The following is an 18252-nucleotide window of genomic DNA, read 5'->3' as shown; positions in this document are numbered from 1 at the left end:
GGTGTACAAGGACACCCTGGTCCCTTTTGTACATCAACATTTCCCAATCTATCACCATTTAAATAATACTCTGCCTTTCTGTTTTTCCTTCCGAAGTGGATAACTTCACATTTATCTATGTTATACTGCATCTGCCATGTATTTGCCCACTCACTCAACTTGTCTAAAGTGCCTTGAAGCCTCTTTGCATCCTCCTCACAACTCACAATCTCACCTAGTTTTATGTTGTCTGCAAACTTGGAAATATTACATTTGGTTCCCTCATCAAATCATTGATAAATATTGTGAATAACTGGGGCCCAAGCACTGATCCCTGCGGTTCCCCACTAGTCACTGCCTGCCACCCTGAAAAACACCTATTTATTCCAACTCTGTTAATCAATTTTCAATCCATGCCAGTATATTACCACCAATCCCATGTGCTTTAATTTTGCACACTAACCTCTTATTTGGAACTTTATCAAAGGCCTTCTGAAAATCCAAATACACCACATCCACTGGTTCTCCCTTATCTATTCTACCAGTTACAACTTCAATAAACTCCAGTATTTTTGTCAAATACGATTTCCCTTTCATAAATCCATGTTAACTTTGTCTATAACCTGTCTATATCCCTTTGCAGCCTCTTTGTGTCCTCCTCACAGTTTACATTCCCACTTAGCTTTGTATCGTCAGCAAACATGGATACATTATACTCAGTCCCCTCATCTAAGTCATTGATATATAATGTAAATAGCTGAGGCCCAAGCACTGATCCTTGCAGCATCGCACTAGTTACAACCTGCTATCCCTTTTATGTGGCACCTTATCGAGTGCCTTTTGAAAATCCAAATATACTACATCCACTGGTTCTTCCTTATCTACCCTGCTAGTTACATCCTCAAAAAACTTTAATAGATTTGTCAAACTTGATTTTCCTTTCATAAAACTGTGTTGACTCTGTCTAATCATACAATGAAGCTGATGAGTACAGTTGATCCCCAAAGTTGCCTGTCTCATTAGAGTACAGGACACCTCTTTGCTTAGAATGGTTTATGATTATCATTATGTGTGATAATGTTTGGATTTACAGCAAAATGGAGTAGAGGGGACCAGGTTAGTTGAAATGGCGATCAGTGAACCTGCTTTATGTTACTGTTACTGTAACTGTTTGTACTGTCTTTGTCTTTGAACTGCATCTGGTTTTAATGTTTGTCCAGTAAATGGACATGATTTTGTTTTCTGATGTGTGGGTCTTTCTCCGGAAACGCTTGGATAATTTGCGCTTACACTTAAGTTCTCAAACTGATGACCATTTTAATGTTTCCCTTTGACTATTATTCTTTCAGGTGGTACTTTGGGAAGATTACTCGAAGAGAATCAGAGCGAATGCTACTAAGTCCTGAAAATCCTAGAGGTACCTTTTTGGTCAGGGAGAGTGAGACCACAAAAGGTAATTATGACTGAAAATTAAATGAATGAAATTATTTTTTATAAATGGATGGAACTGGCTTCCTAATTTGTGAGTCCTGCTTGCTCAGCCTGTTAAAATGGATGTTACCTTTTGATATGATATGGTAGTGATGCAGCATAGAAACATAGAAAATAGGAGCAAGAGTAGGCTATTCAGCCCTTCGGGCCTGCTCCGCCATTCAAAAAGATCATGGCTGATCGTCTAACTCAGTACCCTGTTCCCACTTTTTCCCCATATCCCTTGATCCCTTTAGCATTAAGAAATATATCTATCTCCTTCTTGAATACATCTAATGACTTGGCCTCCACTGCCTTCTGTGGTAGCATGCCAGTGTATTAATGTGCCATGGAGTAGTAAGCTTAAATCTGTGATTTTCCACTTGTCGGGTTTCCGGTCCCAACAGTACCTTCAGGGCTGAGCCAAAATCAGTCTCAATCCATTCCTCACAGAGGTTGAAAAATTGGAAGGGAAACTGCTCAGGGGCATTCTCGTACATCTAGCATGCGAGTTACTGAAGAGGTCTGGGAGTAGGTCTTCTTGGCCTGTGAATAGTGTAATTGCTTGGGAAAATTGAAGGAAGAGCAGCAAATATGGTTGTCATTTGCCCAGTTTTTCACTGGCCCAGAAGGGTTTCTGAACTCGCAACTTACTGGCAAAACAGTGACCTTTATTTAAAAACACTCGTTGAAGATTTTAGCATGCAATATTTAAAATAAAATGACAACTGTGTTGCCAGCCAACGCTGTCTAGACTAATAACCAGCGGTAATTTCAAAATCCTGGCTGAGCTGGTGACAAAACAGCCAGCTGGCGACCCTAGTAACAAATCGGTTCTAAATAGGACAAAGTAGATAGCACAGTCCTGAGGTGGTATTTGTGCTACTTTCAGTACCTGAGTAAATAAGTGAGGTTGTCATGATCTCTTTCCTGTAACATCAGTGTTTTGACAACATTTTTCTGTGGCAAACTGATGTAGATGAACCCGCTTGGACTCGCCGAAGAAGAATGAGCAGTGCTTAACAACGTGAAAGTAGAAAATGAACCGGAATGAAATGGCGGCCAGTGAAGTTTAGGGGGAAGGGAAGGGAGGAATGATGCAAATTAATTTATTTGTGGTTTTTTTGGGTGATTCACCATCATTTATAATAACAACCCCATTTAAGTTGTTTATAAACTTAAAAACCCATCTGTAAACATTTTTAATTTGCCCCAACAATCTGAAATGCATTTTGCCTTCTCTGAATGAAGGAGCACAGAAACTCCTATTATAAATCTCCTGCAAGTAGTATGCAAAAAATATAGGATGTGGAAAGTGGTGTCCTCAGGCTAAGTATTGACAGCTTCTCTCCTCTGCATTCCTTTTACTTCAGTGTTGCTTTGTAAAGAGCAGAAGTGCGTTCTAGTTATTTAATATAGTGAATTGGCGATGAAAAGAACAGTGTTATGCAGAAACTGTTTGCGGTAAGAAACAAAAAGCCTTTCCACTTTGACCCATAGGATGCGTCCTGTTCCATATGCTTTTATGCGACAATTTACAAATGGCATAAAAAACAAAATAGGCCTGAGATGAGACTTGAAATGTCCCTTTGGTTTCAGTATATAGCACTGAAATACTGCTTGCAATATGGGCATCTTTTCTACATAACATGAGGACAAAATTCAAGGGATGACGGCCTAATTATACCCTATTCTCCATATCGTGCTGTCATTGGATATCATACAAAAAGTATCTTACAGAAAGGTTTTTTTTCATGGCTTCTGATGCTGAGGAGTCCTAAACAATGTGGGTTTTATATCTGAGGTTGTATTATAACTGGGAAATATTGCAACAAGAGGCTAGTACACTGCAAAGTCTGTGTGGGTAATATGAGCAGCATTTTGCACTGATTTCACCATCGGAAGATTTTAAAAATATATACTGTTTTGAAGTTAAGCCCCTGACTAGTTTTGAAACAACAAAGCTCTACTTGAACAATGATTGATTATTATAATGACATCATCCATTTAGAGCTAAAGTAAGCTTCTAGTTTGTAGCAGTAATAAGGCTTTTTAATATCCAGCCCTGGGTAAAAATCTAGAATCAGATTGAGAGGATTTATTTTATAGAAACTAAATAGTTTCTTTCATTTAAAAAAAATAAAAAAGAATGAAAGGTCATTAATGAAAATGTTGATGTTAGCTAAGTCAGACATCTGTATCTGAGAGAGAGGGATCGTGAGACACAGTCAGAATGAGAAATTCCATTGTGGCCAGAGGCAGAGCAGTGTGAAAAGTAGGTCACTGAATAGATAAAAGCTAGATCCTTTCCATGCTCTCAAGGCACTACAAAACAGACGCGCTTCAGATTCCAGCAGTAAGTTCAATTATCGGAACCCATTAAATGCCACACACAAATATTGTAACCCTTCACTGTGTAATATGGCCAAATAAGTCAGATACTTTGTTAATTGGGTGTAGCATTGCAGCTTTGTATTCAACTAAAGTGAATGGGAGATTTTCATTCCAGTGCTGGATGCTGCATTTCAGAAATAAACACTGGAAATTTGTTTTCATCCTGATTACTTATCGATTATATCTAGCTGAATGATCGAAGAATGTTAAGAACATTCACAGGAATCTCCACAGAAGCTAAATTCTGAGTGACTGGTTTCCTAACGTGTCACCTAATCAAACTATTGTGGCCAAAGGCAATGTTGCAGTCTTTCTGTACAAGATTGAGGCTCGAGCAGATGGAGGCCTCAACCTGGCTGCACCTGTTGCTTTTTGTTGTTTTGTGAATTCCTGTGCTTAACAAAATGATGGATATTAGTGCTAAAGAATGGAATACTTTCCCATTTCTTGCATCCAATGCCAGCATTGAGCACTCCCAGATGAGGAATAGCACAGCGAATTGCCGAGTAAAGCTCCTCTACTCAGTGCCAGCATCAGCGTCTCTGTCGCATTTCCAGTTTCCACACCTAAAATTTAATGACCTTTCAGTGTAAGGTTGTCAAACTAGGGATAACTTAATGGGTTGATGATATGAGCCAAGTTGAGACTCTTTATGCAGGATTCTGACAGTCAACCGAAAGAAAGAAGGCTCCGACTCATTAATGTAGTATAACGGATAAGTTACCCAAGAGGATCCCAAGTCACCTGTGTCTATTCCTGTCTCCAAATGTGAATGGGAAATTCCTACTGACCTCACTGTTGCCGACAGGACAATGGAGCCGTGCAATCGGGAAGTTTGCCTGTTGGGAGCTGTCAAAAGTGATCCTGGAATCCTTCTGGATGTCTTGTAAGGTGTGGGACAAAATCCTTCTTTCTCTTGGTTGGCTGGGAATCCTGGATAGATTGGGAGATTGGTGAGGTATAGTGTGAGGTAGATTGGGAGACTTGTAAGGTACAGTCTCAACTGTACTGAAAGGCCTGTAAGGTATAGTCTCGGCTGTATTGAGAGGCCTGTAAGGTATAGTCTTGGCTGTATTGAGAGGCCTGTAAGGTATAGTCTGGACTGGATTGGGAGTCCTGTAAAGTATAGTCTGGGCTGTATTGGGAGACCTGTAAGGTATAGTCTGGACTGGATTGGGAGGCCTGTAAGGTATAGTCTGGACTGGATTGGGAGACCTGTAAAGTATAGTCTGGGCTGAATTGGGAGACCTGTAAGGTATAGTCTGGGCTGAATTGGGAGACCTGTAAGGTATAGTCTGGACTGGATTGGGAGACCTGTAAGGTATAGTCTGGACTAGATTGGGACACCTGTTAGGTATAGTCTAGGCTGGATTGGAACTGAGGCTGCAGAGGTGAAAGGATAATGTAATGATCTATTGTATCATCCAAGCCTATATGTTCAGCTATTTGTTGATGATTCTCATACATTGTCACTGGCAATTGCATCGTTAGAAGTTCTGTAAAGTAATTAAAAAATAATAATTGCTGTCAGCAGAGAAAAGCCAGATGTCATTCTTGCAACACAATTAATACTCTGGTGTTCATGACACCATCATTACATGTAGCATTCCATTGGTGGCCGTGCCTTCAGCTGCCTAGGCCCTAAGCTCTGGAATTCCCGCCCTAAACTTCTCCGTCTCTCTACCTCTCTCTCCTCCTTTAAGATGCTCCTTAAAATGTACCTCTTTGACCATGGTTTTGGCCACCTGCCCTAATATCTCCTTATGTGGTTTGGTGCCAAATTTTGTTTGGTAACACTCCTGTGAAGCATCTTGGGACATTTTACTATGTTAAAGGCGCTATATGAATGCAAGTTGTTGTTGTAGCAAACAAAGGAAAAATGATTTTCCCTTAAGAATGTGCCCATTTAATTTTGTACATGAGAATATATCGAAAAATGGAGCTACAATTAAAGTATCCTAAAGATCATTTAAAATAGCCAAATAATTAAAACTGTCACCTAGCACATGACTGCAGTGTCACACATCTCAAAGGCATCACAGTGTGTCCATAAGACAAAAAACTATCATTGGTTCAAGTAACTACTACATGTTAAACTAACCACGGTGATTGGTTCACATTCAATGGGATACTTGAGCATTCAATAAACATTGTTTCTTGGTAGTTATCCAGTCAGCAACCACTACAGACCAACCAATTAAATCTCTCAAAAAGATTATCAAAGTCGTTTTGGCAACCATATTTCTCTCCAACCTATAGGATTATATGCTGCTGAGAATTAAATTGATAACATACTAAATACTTTAAAAAAAAAATTCAATTCTTTTAATAGAAACCTCTGTACCATTTCCCTGCATAGGCCTATCTCTGTCCCTTAGTCTAGGGTTTTAGTAATATTCTGTTCCCACTTTGGTCCTCTCCTCTTCCTCATCTACGTGTTACCACTTGCAGGCATGTGATCAGCTTCCATAATATGCTGCTGATACCCAACTATATCCCTTCACCCCATGACTACTTCTGTGCTGTCAGACGGCCTGTACAACATCAAGACAGGAATGAGTTAAACTTTTCTTCCAAATGACCATTGGGAAGATCAAGTCCTTGATTTTAGCCCCTGCCATAAACTCCACTCCCTTGCCAGTGATTCCAAACTGTCTGCAACACTCGCTCAAGCTGAACTAAACCATGCAAAACCTTGATATCCTGTACCACCCATCACCATGACCACTTCTTTTCACTTCTGCAATATCGCCCACTTCCACTTCTTCCTCAACCCCAGTGAACTCCTTATCCATATTTTGTCAGTTTGAGGCTCAATTTCTCCAATGTACTCTTTGCTGGCCTCTAATCTTCCACTCTCCATAAACTTCAACTTGTCCAAAACTCAGGTACCTGCATCCTGTCCCATAAAAAGTCCTGCTCCCCCATCATCTCTGTCCTCACTGACCTTTGTTGGCTCCCAGACCCTCAAAGGTTTGAATTTAAATGCTCAGCCTCACTTTCAAATCCCCCAATAGTTCAGCCCACCCTATCTCACTTTAACTGTTTGTAAAGAATTCAGTGCTGGTTTAGCCCGCACCAGGATCGGATACTTGGAGGAAGGAAGGAGAGATGAGTGCAAATGGGGGAGGTCAGGTTGAGGACCAAGATGTGGGGGTGGAAAGCCCAAGTGGTAGACACGAGGTTTGACCGCTACTAAGAAAGATATGAAACTGGGGTGTGAGATGGCCCCAACAACAATCTCGTTGTCAGAAACTGGGTAGGCTTAAATGCAAGGCCTGAGGCCACCCCACTACTTCTGAGGAAAGGAAATGGGACAGGAAGACAGTAGAGGAGCAGGTAGGCCATGATGTGAATTCAGAACTGGATATCAGCAAACAGGTCAAATGGGTCGGGGGTTGTGCCTGCCCCCAAAAATTATGGTAAAAGCATCTGAAAATCAGCAAAAATGGTAGATACCTGAATGACTCACAGCACAATATTATCTCGTGGTGACAGGCAAATGTTGAACATAGGTTTTTCACATTATAAAATGTTGTCATAGGGTTTTTCCTTGCTAAATGTTGACCATGTTTGACTCAGAAATAAGTAAGTTTAATGTGGAGAAAAGGTGCATATCACATATGTTTAAAATGTTGTAGATATCTGTACATTTGTATAAAGCACTATATGGTAGAAAGCTCGTCATTATAAAACAGCATTTGGTGTCACTTACAGTGACCAATGCCTATTCCTTTTGCAACATATTGATTTTTAGACTAAATGAGTACCGCCTACAAAGCCATATAGCATGAAATTCAGCATATCAGGCCTTGGCTGTTTTGAAGAATGCACAGGTCTTTGAACCAACTGTGAAGTTTATTTGTATGCAAGTCAAATCCCATTATGCATCAAAGGTTTATCCAAGTCCCAGTCTGTTTTATGGTGCTGTGTGGTAGGTCCTCTTGTATGCAAGTCATGTCTGTCCATAAATTTCTTTCAGTCTTGCATGGGTGTTATTGATGGGCCTGAACATTTATGCACCTAGGTTGGATGTTTTTATTTAAGAATGTCGGAATGTTCCAGGCATAATTATCTGAGTTAAATATTTATAGTTTTCAGTGTGGTCGTATGGTCACATGATCAAAAATATTTCACAGCTCCGTAAATGCCCCTGTTCTATCACACAGTACCTCCTAATGCTGCAATCCCGTAATGAAAACGTAAAATGTCGATGCCTGGCCCTCTCAGGACTATGATACAAGCAGATGTTTTCCGGTTTTCTTCCCTTGACTTCTCTTCTCCCTGAGTTAATTAATCTTACTGGGGTATGGATCTACGGTTGCAAAAAACTCTCCAGTGCCTCACCTATGTGGCCACTGTTCACTTGCGAACCTAGACGGTGAATGTTGGTAGGCCGTGGGGGGCATCGTAGCAATGCAACAACATCTTGATCTGACGCCACACGTGTGCGTTTCCAGCATCGGTCACTGGACGGAGATCAGCTGATTTGTTTACCACCCCCACCTCCAGCCCAGTTGTCCCCCTTCTGCTATTCCAGCTGAAATCACTTACCTCAGTGCAGTCTAGGGGTTGAACCTCAGCTCTTCCTCCTCTGCATGACTCACTATCACAGTGAAATTAAGCCATTGGGAGGGGGGAGTTAACTTAATAGACCTGATTGACAATTGAAAATGATTCCAGTTCTCAATAACCTCACACTGAACTATTTTTGTTCTAGAACAATTGATAATACTGAGCTGTATGTGGATTGCAATTTGCACAGCAAAATTAGATGTCAAATAGATAATGGGTAAAGTTGGTATGGGATATATTAAATACCATTGGAGTTTGTAAAATTTTCTTACCAATAAAAACCTACAATTCACCAAGCTGTACACTGATCACTGATTTCTTCAAAACTGTCTTTGAATATTCCAATGGAATTGTATTGAGCAAAGCCGGTACCATACGTACCAACCTAGAAAATTTGTAAAATCTGACCAACAGCTTCAAGTACAGCCAACACAGCCCCTCCCCAAAAGTCCCCAAGAACAGCCCTGAGGTGTGAAAACAAGTAGTTACACCGGCTTTGTAACTTAGTACAGAATCTCGCCATATACAGATATTCAACCATTCCCCCCCAAAAAAAACATAAGTCCCTTATTTGTCTTCTGCCAAATATCACCGAGCCAACAGAGTCCATGTATTTCCCAACCTGCAGACTGATTTGCTAATCGGCAGAGTTCTGTTTGAATGGTGACAACTTGTATGCAAAGTTTCACGTGTTAAAAGCTTGGGGCGTTCTGGGGTGATGTCTACATAAAGTACCTCAGGCTGCGAAAAGCTGACTTCCTAGGACCACGGCTGGCACCCTGATAGGGCTGAAGAAACACATAAACCACTGATGGTTGGAATGTACGTGATGCAGTCTTAAAGCTGAATTTTGCCTTGTGTTTTGAAGGTAAAGGGCCTGAAATAGGGGCCTTAATGGTTCATAATCACTCAATTTATTTATTTTTTGGTTTGGTATAATTCAGAACTTAATTCATGTAAATATCCCTGGCGATGTTTTTCTATATACAGTCTTATAGATTTCATTGTTTTAATCAGAACTTCCTATACATGTACTGTTTGTGGTGGTATCAGGAAAATGGCCCACAGTTGCAAATTTAGTTTCCTGTTTCCTAAAACCTCAAATGGACTAAGGTTACTTTGTTTAAAACCAAAATGTTCCAAGAATTTCAATTACTTTCAGGGGCTCTTTCCAACTGTTTTTGACTGTTCGATTTAATAGAACCATAGAAAGTTACAGCACAGAAGGAGGCCATTCAGTCCATCGTGTTGCTGTCAATTTTTTGCTAGAGCAATCCAGAACTAATCCCAATCTCTCCCCAGACCCTTGTGTCTTCCTCTGCTTCAAATGCTTATACAATTTTCTCTTGAAAAGATACAACCTTCTCTGCCTCAACCATTGCTTGTGGCAAATCATTCCGTGCTCCAACAGCTGTCCGAGTAAACAAGTTTCTCTTAACCTCTCTCAACTATCCATGTTGCAATTCACATGCAGCTCAGTATTATCAATTATTTTAGAAGAAAAATAAAAATTAACTCAGTTGAGATAGTTATGAATTGGAATTTTGTGCAGTCACTTTTGATTGTCCATTGGATATGTTCATTTAACACCCTGCTGCTCCCCCTCATAGCTCAGTTGCACTGCCAGTGTGGTACCAAGCTATACAGACCAGGAAGAGCCCCAGTTCAATCCTGGACTATGCTGAGACAACTGATCTACAATTGGGTCAGAGAGAGAAAATAAATCAACTAGGGTTTTCACTCCTGATCACTGTTTAATGATCTGTGCTGGAGATATGCATGTGTTGGCATCTGATGAGGCCATGAATCGCATCAGCTGTGATGCCTTCCACGGTAAAATAGATTGTTAACATTCACCGTCATAAAGAGTGGTCACTTGAATGAATAGTGGATTAATGATCATGGCCAATAAATTTTAAAGACTTTCCTTGTTAAAATCCAATGAAGCTCACTCTCTACAACCTGATTTTCATCCACAAACATGGACTCTCCCTGAAGGAGTTGATTGTCCACACAAAACTCAATATGTATGTCTGTAGACAGTGATGTTGGGGTTTCTTTTCAGATTTCTTCATGAAATACTAATTTAGAACAAGTAACTGACTTAGTGGTTTAAGGTACTGCTCAATTTGGCATTCAGCTGTACAGAGCTGGTAGCTACAAAGTTCAATCCCTGATCTGTTCTCAATTACCTGATCTAAACCCTTTAGTGATGAGGGTGCTGCAATTACTTCTAGCTGGAGTGGCAGCAGGGACACTACAATTGGGCTGGGGTTAGTGAGGGAAAAAATGAGCCAGGGTTCTGCTCTTGCTTGCTGTCTCGTGACCTTTGCTGGAAAGGATATTTGTGTGGAAGTTGGGTTAGAACATAATTCAACTTCCCTGTGATGTCCCTCCCTCAGTTAAATAGCATGCTGATATTCACTATCTAGGCTTACACATGATGAATGGCCACTTGACTGAGGTAGCTATGAGACGCTGGCACCCATGGACTCGTACCCAGCAACATGTTGACGCCATCAAGAGGGGAAAATTGAAACGGAGGTTAAACTTTTTGTACATAAGCCAGCTTTATCTGTGCAGTTTTAGATGTTTCCCAAACCTCTAGACATTGCAGAATCCTGCAGCTCCAATCTCAAAGCTTTTTCTCAGTGATTTTCCCAGTGGAGCCCTGCACATGATGAAATATTGAGCATCGAAAAATAAAAGGGTTAGACAATTTTGCTGGAGAACATTTGAAAGGAAGCCTTTCTTCAAGCCCTTTATATAAAAAAAATCCAACATCCATGGAATGACAACAGCTGCAAAAGTACTGAAAGAATGTCTGGAATCACAAATACGGTATGTTAAAAGCCTTGTGCTAGCAGGAATTTTGGCTTGAGAATTGGATTCTGTGATGATCCCGGGAAAGCAGCCAATAGAACAACATAAAAGATGGCGGCAGACAGATTCAGTCTCTAGTGATTTTTATACTAAACCAAATTTAATGCCCTTGAGAACAGCTTCTTTGCAAATACATATTGTGTTGAAAATGCTGCTTTTCAAGCAGAACATTGTTCAACATAACAATGAGTTGCCATCTTTGGTGGTACTCGGAATTCCATTATGTCTACTTTTTACTTTAATGAACAACTTAGTGACAGACATATTCTGTCTGCTGAGTTACAGGTGAGGAATCACGACTGGGAATATAATTTGTTGTTGATATTTGGGAAACTATAAAAGAAAATGTCCAACATTGTGCTTGCAGGAAGCTTCAGGCGATAAACAGAAAGATCTGTACAGGTAGTTAATCTGGAAGTCGTATCAATGATGCAAGCAGGCACATGCTGGAAATGACTTAAATGTGTAATTACAGTCCTAACCAATTATATTCAGCAAAATCAGAGTTACATAAAGTCTACAGCGCAGAAACAGGCCATTCAGCCCAACTGGTCAATGCCGGCGTTTATGCTCCACACCCTTCTCCCACCCCTCTTCATCTAATCCGATCAGCATATTCTTCTATTCCTTTCTCCCTCATGTGCTTATCTAGCTTCCCCTCAAAATGTATCTATGCTATTTGCCTCAACTACTCCTTGTGGTAGCACTTTCCACATTCTTACCACTCTTTGGGTAAATTTGTTTCTCCTGAATTCCCTATTGGATTTATTGATGACTATCTTATATTTATGACCTCTATTTTTAGACTGGTTGTAGTTTCCCAGCTCAGTAACTTTTAAATACTGAGGCCAGCGCTCCCCACAGTGTCTATCCCCCAGATTCAGGAGCAGGAGCCAATCACATTTGTGGATGTGTTAACTCAGATCTTGTTTTAAGTTGTTATATTGTTCACACACACAAATATGTTTGATTAATATGAAAATACAAATTATCCTCTCTTGGCCCCTCCAGCCTTCGTGTTTCTCTCTCCTCCCTAAACTGACTGACTAATAACAGTATCTGGTATTCTATCTATCTGTTCCATCCGATTCTGAACATTCAGAGATGGCTAGTTTCTGAATAAATCCCACACTCACACACACTGTGTAGTGCTCCCAGTTCTAAAGTTTCAATGCAAGTTGGCATGAAATGCCTTTCAGTGAGGCAGGGCAGGTGGGTTGTTGGGTCGTCTGAGCAAAGCTGAAGATTTTATGTTCGAAGCTACTTGACGTTTAGTTGCATAGGGTTTCTATTTAACTTGTGCAAGTTCATTTTTCATTCACTAACAACAGTTTGGTGAACTTTAATGTGAACCCTGGGATCTAAACATGAGGTATATTTGAAGAATTAGTCATTGGGATGGGGGAAGAGCTACAACAAGCTACAAAGGATCAGGTATAGTGAGAAAACAAATAATAAAGGAAGAAAAGATCTTTTATACGGATGAAATGTCTCCAAGCGCTTCGTGTAACTTTGAAATGCATTGATTGTTCTACATGACAACTATGAAAGATTGGAGGAAAAGCAATAAATATATAGGCGTTTTTTGCAAATGGGCAGGTTCCTTTATTTCTCAACATATCCAAACGGGAAGTTAACTTGCTCCAGGCCAGCTAAAGTGTAGGTCTTTGGTCCCTGGCTCTTATAGTGCTGGTTGTATGCAGCTGATGATGACAACATGATGTACTCACTGGATTTTTTTTTTAAGACAAGCTTTTTTTTTTAACTGGGTCCTCTTGACTGCAACTAGTCTTCCTGGGGCCAGTCAACTCACCATTGTGACGACAGTGGCACATTATAGTAGTGATGTCATGACATTGACCTGCACACAGACAGCTATTCTTTCTGTAGTGACGTCATGCTGATGTTAGTATTTTGAGCATGCGCGCTGGCTAAAATATCATGGTCAGTCTATATTTACACAGAATAGTCAACCCCCACTGCAGCTGGTTTACAGGAAGACTGGCTGCACTATCCACAACTAAATGTAGGAGAGTGGCTCAGTTAACTAACTCTCCAAAGGTTTGAGCTGCAATATAATATCAGCTGTAGAAATTTCCAGCCTTGGCCTGGTAGACACCCATTGTATTCTATGCTGGGCAAAATCAGAGTTTTTTTATCTGCTTCAGCTAAAATCAGTAGCCACAATAACTTGATGTGAATAGCACTAAATTGGAAATGCAGTGAAGCTCTTGTATAAAGCTCTTGTATGCTTATAAAGTAATATTTCACCTTTTATCCAGGTGCGTATTGCCTCTCTGTGTCTGACTATGACAATGCAAAAGGACTGAATGTGAAGCATTACAAAATTCGTAAACTTGATAAAGGTGGCTTCTACATTACCTCACGGACACAGTTTGAAAACCTGCAGCAGCTGGTAACCCACTACTCAAGTAAGTTCTAAAGAAATGCTTTTACACATAGAGATGAAAATGTCTTTCCATATCACATTGATGACTTTGAATGAAATTATTATTTTTCCTGTTTTAATTCTGATGCAACTATTCTTCAACTCCTACAGCAGTAGATAAAAAAAATTGCACCAGTCTGAATATTATTTAATGGTACACTGTCCATAAGCTGTACGCCTCACAATGCTGATGTCAAAGGTCCTGAGGCCTGCTTGCAATAGACAGCGCCAAAATTGCTGTTACTTTGTAGATACAAAGAACTTCAATTAAATTTCACTTTGGACAATGACTTAGGTATTTTCAGTTTTTAATTCATAGTTTGATTACAGTTTAAAAATCAGTAAAGGGAAATAAGAATTGCTGGTACTAGTGTAGGAATGAAACTCCCATGAAGCCCACCCACTAGGGTCTCATTACAATCATGAGTGAGTCTGTACATTCATTGGGAACACACGCCTGTGAGATCTGTAGAACAAAGCGCAGACATCTGTCTCAACTAAACAAAATGAGCTGCCTGAACCTAACCTCCTACCCATCCTCTGAGAGTATGTGTGGGGAATATCCTCTAAACGTCCCTGAAAAATAATAATGAACCTGCAATGCTGAAAGTAAATAGAAAACTGTGCTCAACAGAAATTCTTTGTATGTATAAATAAATAAAACAACTTGCATTAATATAAGAAAGAAGGAACTTGTGACTTATAGGATATCCCAAGGTGCTTTGCATCCAATGTATTTTTAAGCCATGTTGTTTTGTCGCCAAGTCTGGTAACTAATTTATGCACAGCCAGATCCCAGAAACAGCAAATGAGATGAATGACCAATTAATCTATTTTTGATGGTTTTGGTTGAGGACTGAATGCTGGCCAGGACTGCAGGAGAAATTCCTGCTCCTCTTTGAACAATGCCATTGTATCTTTAACGTCCACCTGAACAGAGAGACAGAGCCTCAGGTTAACATGCTGCCTGTGTTCTTGACCTGAGCCAGACCATGCAAGGAGGCAATGGTGTCTCCTGGGGGTGGGAGGAGAAGAAAAAAATGGATTGATTGCTCTTGCAGTGGTAAAATGTGCATATTAGTGGTTGGTCAAAGAGGACATTGACAGAGGACTGCAAAAAGATTGTCCATCCCTCTGGCTCATTGGGAGTGAAAGTTAAAAGTGAGTATTAAAATTTGAGGGTGTGTGTCCTTCAATGGAGAGGAAAATACATATTTTTAAAAAAATGATGAGGACATTACATAAATTAAAAAAGCAGCATTTTATTGCACATTTCAAGAGATGGCATAGGAAGGGATAGAAGGGATAATTTTCTGATTGCAGTCGTCTAGCGGGGAGCTTTGTTCCTGGGTGAACACATTAGAAATTTGGTGGCGGGCTGCATAACGTTCAACCAAATCTCTGATATGTGCTGCTGGCACGTTAGGCTCCCTGTTGGAATTGCCAAGTCAGAAAATGCCCCATACTGTGCATATACCTATCCTAGAAGGAATGTTGCTAAAACAAAAGAGTATAATAGCAGCACTTGTTTAGAACACTCCCATACCCCAACAATCGAATCATGTAGATAGTGGGGCGTATTTTCCTGCTCCTGCACTGGGGCATGTTGGAGCTCCTGGGGGCAGTGCATAGAGGAAAAGTGGGCATGGACCCCTCGCCACCCGATTTTCCTCTACACACCACATCTAGGCAATCCAATATGCCCAGGCGCAGGAACAGGAAAATCTGCCTTCGTTTCCTTACTTTATAAGGATGCTTTTCTTTAAATTTGTTAACTTTTATTGTGCCAAATAGAGGGTTTGAAAGCTATGACCTATGAGTGGCATGCAGCCCATAAATACCTGGCAATCCAGTCCACCAAGCCCGGACACTTTATTTCTATTCATGCCGATGGAGTAAATTTTCTGATTTAGCGCTCCAGGTACAGAGCATTGTGCGGTGGGAAAGTTTACTGGGAATTCTGGTGCTGAGGTCGGGAGGCCCGATGCACGGCCTGCATGATTTTCTTAATCCATGCTAATATATCTCTGGCACATTTTGGGTCAGACTGTAAAATGGGTTTAAGAAAAATAATGAGTGGAAAATCACGCTTTCGCAAATCAGACACAATGACCTCCAGGCCCAAATTCCCGGTTTGTACCCCCGTTGCATGAAGCTATGTGCCGGAGCACTAAAACAGACAAAATTATCCCTATATTTCTTACTTGCAGGCTTGTCCTGTTTGAATTTCATGAGCCTGGAGCTTTGAAAGGGTCTGGTGCCTTGGTGGATGAATCCTAAATCAGAATGCCAAGATCTGTCAATAACTGCAACTTGACATATATGGAAATTAATTGGAACATTGATTGGAACTTTGCATGAGGCCTGTGAAATACCACAGTATATTCTTAGGCAGCCCACAAAGATGAAAAGCTTGGCCACTCTTGTGCTAAATAATTGGAGCCGGGCTGGGTTAGTATAGCGAATGCCGAGCCAAATGCTTTGAAGGTTAATAAGATGTTTACGCTGGATTGTGGTCTTTCTTTCCAGAGCACGCTGATGGCTTGTGTCATCGGTTGACAACTGTTTGCCCAACTGTGAAACCGCAGACCCAGGGATTAGCTAAAGATGCTTGGGAGATCCCACGGGAATCATTGAGATTGGAAGTGAAGCTTGGGCAGGGTTGCTTTGGAGAAGTGTGGATGGGTAAGAGACCTGACGTTCTATCCGATAACAGAGATGGTGTATGTTACTGTATTGCTGGAAGGATTACGTTGATGGGGAAATATTATCAACTGCTTCACCTGATCGCTGGCTCAGTCATAGATTTTAAATAAGTTGCCTTTTAGAACAGCATAATGCCAGTGTCAGTCTGCTTTACTTACTGTTTTGGGATTGGATATTCCAATGCTAATACATCTCTGGTACATTTGGGTTACATTGCAACATGGGTTTAAGAAATCAGATAATACATGCCTCAAAATGTCTGCACATTTTGCAAAACTTTCCACATTCCCAATGCTTTGTCTTGCACTGGCCTGAATGCTTCACATCATCTCTGTCAGCACAAATAAAAAGAAAGTACAAATGTTGAAAATCTGAAATAATGACAGAAAATGCAGGAAATACCCAGCAGGTCCACCATAGCTTGTGAAGCGAGAAAGATGAATTAATGGTGAAAAGTTTCAACAGCAGTTTCTAGTTCTGATAAAAGGGTCTACACCCAAAATGTTGACCTGTCCTCGCTGTTTATAGATGCTGACCGAGGAGATGTTGCCAACATTTTTGGTTTTTATTTCATCTTCACTGGCCCTTTTTTTTGGTCAAAAAGATTTTTATTTTCCTAAATTATGTTAAATCCTTAGTTTATTTATAAATTATTAGAAACAGTTTTTGTTGTTTTTTTGTGTCATTTCTTGGTAATTAGATTCAGCAAAAACATGAAAACTTCATGTCTCGATTGATTGCGGGTGTCACACACTGTGATAAATGTGTGCAACACATTGTGCAGCACATTGGACCTTTAAGAGACTGAGAGATGTATAAAGCAGTATAGATATAAAGGTGCTGACTTAATAAATGGATGGTGCGGAGTGGATGTCCTATAACTGCCTGATAATCCAGTTCTTTGTGCTTTGTCAGTTCTTCACTGGATCACTAGGTGGAATCCTGTGAAACTGCCCCACTGTTAGACTTCACAAACAAAAGCGAAATACTGAGGATGCTGGAAATCTGAAAGAAAAACAGAAAATGCTAGAAACACTCAGCAGGTCAGGCAGCATCTGTAGAGAGAGAAACCGAGTTAAACTTCATTCAGTAGAGGGTATCATGAAAATGTACGGTGACTGAATATCAAATTCCATTTTGAACACATGGGATACTATGATTTGTTTTTACCGGTGATTTGGGGATCGCATTCTGTGATTCTGTCCGTGAAAAGTTAATGACCTTGTTTTGCTCATCAGTCACTTAGAATGATTGTGATGAAGTCTCTGGACTGTCACATAATCCTTGCTAAAGAAAGCATCATGTGTGCGAGAGGCCCTTGTAAGAGGAAAAGGCAGGAGTTGTGTACATTACTGTATAGCTGTATGTGTATAGAAAGAGGAGACTAGGGATGAATAAAGAGCAGAAAATATACGAGTTGGTATTCAGTTTGTACCAGTCCCTTTACATATGCTGTGCTATGTTCTAGGAACTTGGAATGGAACAACAAAGGTAGCTATTAAGACTTTAAAACCTGGTACGATGTCTCCAGAGGCTTTCCTGCAGGAGGCCCAGATCATGAAAAAACTGCGGCATGACAAACTGGTACAGCTGTATGCAGTCGTCTCTGAAGAGCCAATTTACATTGTTACCGAGTACATGAACAAAGGTAATTACATATGGAACCGAACGGGATATCCATCACTAAAGGCTAAATACTGGTGTTTGTCATTAGTGGAATAAAACCTAGCATTCTTTAAAAAAACAATTGTGCAACCTGAAGTAAATATAAATGGAATTCATTGTGCATGGGACTA

At 40.4% G+C, this 18252-nt stretch overlaps 1 protein-coding gene across 2 annotated transcripts in view; it reads left to right on the top strand.

Annotated features, from left to right (window-relative positions):
• Nucleotides 1-18252, top strand: part of LOC137335186 (proto-oncogene tyrosine-protein kinase Src-like) — a 139423-nt gene that overhangs the window by 101068 nt on the left and 20103 nt on the right. For both annotated transcript variants that reach the window (XM_068000375.1, XM_068000376.1), the window contains 4 exons: nucleotides 1329-1432; nucleotides 13584-13733; nucleotides 16280-16435; nucleotides 17925-18104. In XM_068000375.1, the coding sequence (XP_067856476.1) occupies nucleotides 1329-1432; nucleotides 13584-13733; nucleotides 16280-16435; nucleotides 17925-18104 (590 nt within the window). The remainder of the gene's footprint in view (nucleotides 1-1328; nucleotides 1433-13583; nucleotides 13734-16279; nucleotides 16436-17924; nucleotides 18105-18252) is intronic.

Source organism: Heptranchias perlo, chromosome 19 (genome assembly GCF_035084215.1).
Source record: "Heptranchias perlo isolate sHepPer1 chromosome 19, sHepPer1.hap1, whole genome shotgun sequence".
NCBI lineage: Eukaryota > Metazoa > Chordata > Chondrichthyes > Hexanchiformes > Hexanchidae > Heptranchias > Heptranchias perlo.
This window is presented reverse-complemented; position numbering and strand designations above follow the sequence as displayed.